This window comes from Merops nubicus, unplaced genomic scaffold (genome assembly GCF_000691845.1).
Source record: "Merops nubicus isolate BGI_N331 unplaced genomic scaffold, ASM69184v1 scaffold51713, whole genome shotgun sequence".
Classification (NCBI taxonomy): domain Eukaryota; kingdom Metazoa; phylum Chordata; class Aves; order Coraciiformes; family Meropidae; genus Merops; species Merops nubicus.
The window spans coordinates 6,252-15,224 of NW_008599293.1; the positions used below are offsets into that span (position 1 = coordinate 6,252).

Consider the following 8,973-nt stretch of genomic DNA (forward strand, 5'->3'; position numbering starts at 1 on the left):
AGATGACTTCAGTCTCTCTGCCTCTTCATGTTTTTTATCCTCCTGTATTTCATCCCACGGAGACTGCCTATCTGTTAGTGTCTGTTCTACTCCCTCAATAGTTTGAGATTTTCCTTCTTCCCCATTTATCTTTGAAGTGTTCTTGCTTTTTAACTCGTTTTCCGAATTCTGCTCCGAGGACGAATCTGTTAATCTTTTATTTGATATTTCTGAGTCACTGCTTTCAGAATAATCTGAGACATTGTCTGTCCGCAGTCTCTTCATATTCAATTTTTTTTCATCCTCTTCAGGTTTTCTTCTTTTACTAAGGAAGTGTTTATTTTTGGTTTTGGGGTTTTCTGTAAAAGATAAAAACACGCCTGTCACATTTTCAGCTTAATACAGTTTTAAGAAGCTCTCCCTCCCTTTCCAATAACTGTTTTTACCTCCTCGACCTATATAATCGTATCTTTCCTCTTTCATCTTCTCTTCATCAGGCATGCTGCTATCAGAGCCTTTCCTCTTATTTGGACGCGTATTCCTCTGTTGCTGATGCTGGTGAGAATTCTGTTTTGGTGCTGCAGTTTGGGAATTCATTGCTGGTCTGGGACTATTTGCTTGCGCACGTGTATAATGACCCTAAAAATAATTTTGTGATTAATGGACTTAACCGCAATTTTAATTAGCTACTTTAAATATCTACTTTTAATATTTGCAATATACAAAAATACTTATGTAAAAATATAAATGTAGCTACGTGGACTGTGTTGCTGTTCTGGTTGGAACGAGACCGTCGGCGTGAAGTGATGCCAATATTTTCACCTTTCAACAAAGAGTGAACAACATCATCTAGAAAGGTCATCTGAACCATAGAAGGATCAACATTCTGAGGTTCTAACACCTGGTTTATTAAAACAGAAAAAAATAATCATCAGCAGATGTTCAGACACTGTGCAATCTGTACTTTATGTATCAATGTTCACCAGCCTCTTTTGTGTGCTAAAGACTAATCAGAGAAAAGCCTACTTAATCCTGACCAGCAGAACTGACACAGGACTCTCAACAAAGGCTGGGAACAGAGCAAAAGCCAACCAAATGTGTCTTCACATATCTCTGTAAAAAGCCTTTTTTTAAGAAGCACGTCACCAGCACTTCCTTCCCCCCTTTCACTGACCTGCAAATTTGAAAAAGATACTGAGCTCTTCCTAGAGTAACCCTTAGGTAGCAATTACAATATGCAAATATTTTATAAAACTTACTTAAAATATTATAAAATACACTGCAGAAGTACAAGACTGCTTCCAACAGAAGCAGAACTGATGAAAGAAAGGAAGAAAAACAACCAGAGAGAACTCTTAAGACCAGTGGAGTGTCACTAGCAAGGGATATTTCAGAAAGGAAGAAACACTAACCACATCTTTAATCAATGTGTCACAAAGTGAAAAAAATAATACTTGGGGAAATTAATTAGAGCAAATTAAGGGAAAGAATACATCTGAGCATTAGACTAATCTTAAATTTTTACTGTCACACATGACTTTGTCAGTCATTTCAAGGCAGGCGGGTCATTCACTCTATTAACGTCGAGTCATTATTCTAGTCTCCTGAGATAGAATTCATTACTGGCACTAAAAATACCAGCATTCATTCTTTTTGTAACATCAGCTTCAGACACACAACTAAACCCCACCACAGTAAATGTAAATTAGGGCTGCAGTGAAAGCCTAATTCAATATACTGTGGAAAGTGGATATTTCAATTGCTTGGAAGAAGTAATCGTTGCTGCAGTGCTTAAAGGTTTCAGCACTGAGAAAAGACATTCTCAACAGAGCTGACAGGGAAGACTGGTTCTTAAAACTAGATCGCTTCACTTCAAAGACTTCGCTAGTCAAATAGTGACAGCAGAAGAAAGGGAAAACTGCAGGACTGGTATTAACCACATTGTTGCACAAACGTTCAGCTTCGGGGTGGTTTTAGCTGCTAGCCCAACGCAAAGCCACGCTGCTCTTTCAGCGCAGGGGCAGGCTCGCCCCGCCGGAACAGAACGGCTCCGAGCGCCGCAGAAACAACCTCTAAACTGCCTAGCGTGACGTCTGCTTCAAGCTTGTTCTCCAAGTATCACATACCAAACTCACCTGGTCATTCATAACAACCATAGTGCGGGTGAAGAGATCATGATGGGTGATGATGCCAGTGAACCACTGGGTGGCAGAATCCTGTCTGTACACTCTCACCCTGTAACCATTTAAGGAGTACGGACCTTTAAAAGGGAAGAAATAAAAAAGCCATTGAGGAAATAAAAACAAGTAAGTGGGTTTTCCTGCATTATTAATAAGCTTCACAGTAAACATACAGTGAACATGGCATGGACAGCAAACGACAGGCAATCCTGGCACAGCAGTGCCTGTGGATTTTAACCCTATTCAGGAGGACATTTTGAAATGCAAATTTTACATCCAGTATGCTGTAAGGTCAATTCTGCTAACGTTTTCAACACACAATTTTCTTATCTAATCTTTCTGCAACCAGGATGACAAACGATGGGAAAGCTCCTGCCTACAAACAGCAACCATAGAAAAGTAATCTGAAAGGCCAGAAAGTGGGAGCAGCAGGTTACACGGAAGCTATTTAACAGGCTAGTCACATGCCCAGATGCTTTGCTGGCGAAGAGATTTACATCTTGGTGGTTAGGCTCTGCGTCTGCCAAGTCTTTCCCATAAGTGACCACAGCGCTTTTCTCCATTACAGCAGTCAGACAGGCAGCTGAGTGATCCCACCCCTGCTATGGCCACACAGAACACTCAAACACACACGCTATGAAGACTTCAGCTCCTTTTTTCAGGCATTATCAACTGCAAAGAAACTCTGCACACTGGCCCCTTTGCAAGGATCGGTTTAATTCACCTCCAAAACCCCAGGAGGGTGGGGAGACAGCACATTACAGTGCTTGTTTTATAGTCGGTTTCAAGACTATAAAACTGACTATATAAATTGAGATTCAACAGTTATGCTCATGGTCAGTGTTTCACTTGATCATCGGGACCCTAAGTTTCACAACTTAGCGTTATATAGCATTTTGTTCGACCAAGCAACAGTGCCATAGAGTTCAGTTCCAGCTGTGTGGGTTTTGCTACTTCTGCAACCAAACCCCAGGTCCCAGAGGTCAGGCATAAAGGAACAGAAACAAAACTAGTAAGTGACAACCTACAAAACCCTAACTTAAAATGATTTAAGAGTGCTTAGTTGCTCAACCACACAGGCATGGCCAGAATTCCCCTGTCTTTCCTAAAGATCTTTTTTTTCCAACCCCTACCCAGTACATTAAGCAAGCTCAAACATCTACAGCAAACAGGCCAGGTACCTCACAGGCTACAGCTTTCTCTAGTAAAATATCCATACTCACATGACTGGGTCCATTATACCCTCTGCATGAGAAAGTCTGCGATCATAAGGACTGTTTTTAATGTCAACATTTGAGAGATCAAGACAAGCGCAAAAGGACTAACAGCAGTCTTAGGGTTCAATTTTGGAACCTTATCAAGGCTTTTTGACATTATCTAGGTAATAAAACAGCTGGGAACTGGAACATCATGAAGTGACACCCTTCTTTCGCCTACACGTTCACTGCACAACTGAGACCTTGAGACCCGCTCAACCTTCTGAACCCCTGGCATTAACTCATCCCCAGAGCACGTTTCCATCCTTGCACAGGCACAGGCACCGCCAATCACCAATACAAGGAATAATCTACAGGCTCACGTCTCACATTCCTGGTCTTGGACCAGACGCGTTTCCCACGGGGGACACGTTTCCTGATGGCTTCTCTTATATCCATATGCCCCTGCTCAGCTCCCCACACTTCTGGCTGTCTGACCCAGCTGCACTCTCCATGTCTCGAACCTGTAATGGCTGTGCCAAAGCTCTACCTTGTTCAACCTCAGTAAAATTCTGCCTGTGTCTCTTCATGCAAATTTGCCGTTCTTGCTTTCCTACGCACCTCCTCCTCTCTTGCATCCTACTGTTAACTGCACAATGATTTCCAGTCTCTTGCATAACTAGAACCAGCCTCTCCCCAGCTTCTTGTCTCATTTTAGCACTCACTATTCCAGGCCTCTAGCTTCCCAGTCTTCTCAGCTTACAAGCTCCATCCTTCCTTCTCCATTAGTTTCCAGCTTCTCTTACACGGCTCTGCACCAACCCAGTGCCAATTTCTTTCCTCTTACTCCTTGTTCTGTGTCTGTCCTTCATCCCAGCTGTTATTCTATCTATTTTTAAAAGAGACTTTATCTACCTTTAAAAACAAGGAGGGGGAAGGCTTGTTCCATGCTGCTGGGGCATTAAAAAGGAGAAAGATTAAACTACAGTCATATGACACAGGACAGCTCAGCTCCAGCCCAGCCCAGCCACAAGCAGCCATTACAGGAAAAGCCTGGCTTTGTATCCAGTCCCTGGCTGAATCACACTCAAGCTACACATTGTTGAAACAGCCTGTGCAGTACTATCAGGAAATATCTTCAGGGCTGAAGCGCACTCAGTGTTTCAAGAGGATTATTATACACACAGCCTCAGAGATTGTACTGATAATAAATCTAATAGGAAAAAAATACTCCAATATTTAATTGTTAAAAATGAAAGACACTTTACTATGTTCCTTGAACTGGTTTTATTTGTCCAAAAATCTTGGCCAAGTCTGGGAGGGTTTTTTTGAAACAAGGAATAAACTACTTTCCTGCCAAACCAACAATCTACTGCAGAGCAGGCTGCTCTGACTGCCGCCCAAAGAAAAGGCCGCAATGGCCAATTTTTTTCTTGAGTCTCATTCTTGTAAATAATTGGACCACTTTTGACTAAAATTCCTCCTCTTCAAACAGTCATGTGTCTTTTCACACATTTTGAACCAGATTTTAATGTTTTTCCCTGACCCTCTTCTTTCCTCAGATTGTGTTTTAACTGTGATAGTCATAGTAGAAAATAGTAAGATATGAGACAGGTTTCAGCATCATAGACAAGGAAAGGCTGAATCCTAAAAATGCTGTAGAGGATGAAGTAAGGGAGTATGTTAACAACCTTACTAGATGTGTCTAGACAAGGCAGAACTGAAAATGTTGCTTAAATTGCAGGGAACAGAAAAATGGTAATAATGGAGAAGGCGAAGAAAACTAGAGAAGGGAGAAGAGAGAAGAGAAGGTGACGTGACTCAATTACAGCAGCTCGCACTGCTAGAGGGCTGTCTGCAAGCCACGGGAAGGTTTGTGCCAGACACAAAGCCTCCGTGACCAGGAGCAGGCTATGCCCCAGGAGAACGTGACCACAGTCTTTGCTGACTGACCACCATGCCACAGGGCTGAGGTGGTGGCCTTCATGGCGGATGGCATGTCACTGCCCAAGGAAGGGTGCCTCTCCTTGGGCCACGCTGTGTCACCTCAGGCAAGCAAGTGGGTATGAACTGCAGCTTCTCCTTAAAGGAGGAGTTAGTCTGCAAGGACGTTTGGATTAGATTCATCTCACCACCTAAAATAATCCCAATTTGTGCACTTCTAAACATCCAAACATCGGTTTGAGAAATTGTATAAAATTCATATATATAAAGACAAAAAACAGTTCTTGGAACAATGGGATTTCAAAATGGTTTGTGTAGATGATGGGCGGGCAGTTTAATTTAGATGACTACTTGCATATTGTTGGGCCTTGCTTAAGTATTGATTCTGTACCAGTGTACACAGAGGCTTTTATAATTCTATTATTGTTACTCTAACAAAATACAATAAACAAGCTCAATTTTAGTTTTCTCTTCATATAGCCCTGATTTGATTTCACATCACCTCTGAATCCAGTTTTGGCTGCAAATCTCATCAGCTGACTACTAACATGTTGTATCTAAGGATATTAAGATAAAAATCTAAAATGACTAACACTGACATACCAACTTCCTATCTACACAATTCCACACACTGCTTTTCTCAGCAGCTTTTCTTTGTGGCCCATAGGAATAATCACATGTAGTCAAATTATAAACTCCACAAAAGGAAAGACAATTTTTTTACTGTAACTTCAGTATTATACTTACCATATTCCTTTGGTCTTCTAGTCTTAGTTTTATCAAAGAAACCAGACAGCAAGCAAACCTCAATGCCATCCTTAAAATATGAGATTCTTTACTGCTCCTCTCCCAGTCTTAATTTACAGAATGACTGCTTAAGCATTTTTGTCCTGAAATTGCTTTACTGCTTGACTGAGGATTTTAACCCAGAACCGCAGAGGTTATTTTCTGCCTCCCATTGCTAGGAATGCCTCCGTAGAGCTGCCTGTCAGCTCTGCAGAAAGTTAATGAACATACTGCAAAAGCACAGAATATTTTTAGTATCAGCTCGATTGAGCCAATATAATTTATTCCAAATCCCACTAGTTTTCACATAACTTGTACCTACAGTGTGAAAATGACATATGCATTTGCTGCAACCTTTCAGCATTAGAACTGAGTCACAAAATCATAACCAATTTGAAAGATACTTTTCAACCATGGGGTGAGGGGTTTTGGATCTGAAAGTACTCCTCATCTCTGAGAGGACTGTGAAGAACTACAAGCACAGACAGGAAGCTGAGAAGTTTTGCTTGTAATAGTAACACTAAGAGCACAGAACAGTTTTAAACATGCTAAAGGGTGTGTGGTTGCCATTCGTACACACTTGTTTTCAACAACAAACTTTATAAAACATCTACGTTCAGACTAACAATATTCAGCTTTTGCTGTCATCACTAAAGCATCAAACAAGTTAACAGGCTGAAGTAGTCACCCACAGCTTCGTACACAGTCTGGTTTTCTTGTATTAGCAAATACTTCCAAAAAAGAACTTCCAAGTTAGAGACACATTCTCCATTATATCATTACTGCTATGGGATGAGTCCCACACAACTAACGGCCTTGAACTAGCTAATACAGAATAAAAAGAACACAATTTCCCACATAGTTACCTTGCATAAAAATCTCCTGAACCTTTTGTTCCTTTACCCAGGCTTTTACCTCCTCATGTAACTGCGGGTTATCCCTGAGAACTGGGTTTAGACTGTCTACGTCGTCCTAAAGCAGAGATTAAAAAAAGAACCATATGTTATGTTTACTTGTAACATTTCTGTTTATTTTCCTAGATTTATTTTAGAGTACAATATTAAGTAGTTTGATGCTAATTTTACTGATTGCCTACAAATTCCTGTGTTATTTTTAGAAAAAACTTTAAAGCATAACAGAGTGCTAGAAGTTATTTCATGGGAACGAGGTATGTCAGATCCCACATGTGGCCAGACTTGTAAGCTATTAATAGGATCACACTTCCATAAATACTGTCTTACTATAAGCTAAAATTGCCCTCTAAAGACTTCAGTGTTTACAGGTATGCAGAAAGAATTGTTAAAATAATGATTAAATGTTTTTAAAAAGAAATCAGAATCTGTTTTCAGTATCTGTGAAATACGGACACATTGAACATAAACATAGATATAAACCCCACAAAAATAATGCACAGGAGATAGCTGTATTTTAACAGAAACAATCATACTGAAAGAAACACCATTACTGATTTCAAACTATGTAGGCCTTTGTTATTTAGTTTATTTCAAATAAGACATGCTTTAGTTTTTATTATATTCAATTCTTCTAGAAAAGATTATTTTTCTCTTTTCGAGTAGAACATCACCTGGGAAATTAAGACATATTTGGTGGTGCTGTCCTCCTAAGAAGGAATATCTAGGCACAAAATCTAGTTCATAACCTTGAAAGCATGGCTTTAAGTGGTCATTCATCTTTAGACTCCTTGAATGCCTATTTCTCTATTTCAGAGCAAACTTGCTATTTCTGCCTTTGAGGCTGTGGCAGAGAAATAAAGCTGCACTGCAGCTCAGCAACTCCTCCTGCGAAATCCACAAGCTGCAGGAACATTCATTTGTGCCAAGAGAACTTCAGACAGCTAAAATAATCAGAACGATTCTCCACATACAGAATGTAAAATGTTTTATCAGTACTGCAGCTGAGATCAAGTAATTTCTTTCCTTGATCTCCAACAAGTTCCTTGATGTTTCACAATTTATTAAGAAGAGCTCCAACCATAGAATACAAAGATACAAGCAACACTCAGGGAATCATGCATTGCTGCCAGGCCCTCAAGTGACATGAGCAATTTCTCTCTATTCATCTGGATGAGATTATTCCTGCTAACCCACTGATCACAGGATGTCTATTTCAAATTCAAAACCCTCCTCCTGACACTTTTAAGACTTGCTGTGCTCCGTTATAGAGAATGCACCAACAGTTAGTAGGGAAAAATTACTCTTTCTCCTTATGCTTTTGAAAAGGATATGGCCTCAAATCCAAAAGGAATCATTCGAGATGACTATTGTAATACATGTAAAAGTGAAGGGGAAGATCAACAGGACCTCTACCACCAGGTTAAAATCACCAACCAGGTAAGTACAGTGCTAGATTAGAGGCACAAGAGGGTCAACACTAAAATTTATTCAAGGGTAGCAGGCTAGTAAAACACTTCCTCCTCTCCTGGGGCAATATAAAGAGGGTATCAGCTGTTCTACCTTCCTGTGCAAGTCCATTTTTGCATTCAACCTACATCACCACTGGGAAGAGGTGATTTACTAGGAGAACCCAAAAGATCCTAGAACTGGAGCTGTATGACAATCATTCATCTGTCCTCCTCCCAGTGCACTCTCTTTTACAGAAGCTGCAAGGGATTCCTGTACCAAAAATTGCCCCTTTCAGATCCACAAATGTTAGACCTAAGCAACAGGTCTAACTTAAGACCCATTTTAAGCCTGACTTAAAAAATGCAGTTAATATGCACATCTTGTACATTTTGAATAATTCCTTCAGCCCCATCTAAGAAAATTTACATCTTCATTTCAAGACTATACATATTGATTATGTACCATGAAATGAGGCCCGTTATTCTTAATGTTATTCTACTTCAACAAGTTCTTCACACTAACTTT

At 40.2% G+C, this 8,973-nt stretch overlaps 1 protein-coding gene across 1 annotated transcript in view; it reads right to left on the reverse strand.

Moving 5' to 3' along the window:
• The window catches only part of LOC103770049 (probable JmjC domain-containing histone demethylation protein 2C), a gene marked incomplete at both ends in the record, with an annotated part of 13,302 nt that extends 6,245 nt beyond the window's left edge, over nucleotides 1-7,057 (reverse strand). The window contains 5 exon segments of the mRNA XM_008937297.1: nucleotides 1-338; nucleotides 426-618; nucleotides 737-880; nucleotides 2,115-2,239; nucleotides 6,952-7,057. The exon segment at nucleotides 1-338 is cut by the window's left edge and continues 12 nt beyond it. Coding sequence (XP_008935545.1) covers nucleotides 1-338; nucleotides 426-618; nucleotides 737-880; nucleotides 2,115-2,239; nucleotides 6,952-7,057 — 906 coding nt within the window.
• Nucleotides 7,058-8,973: the final 1,916 nt, after the last annotated feature.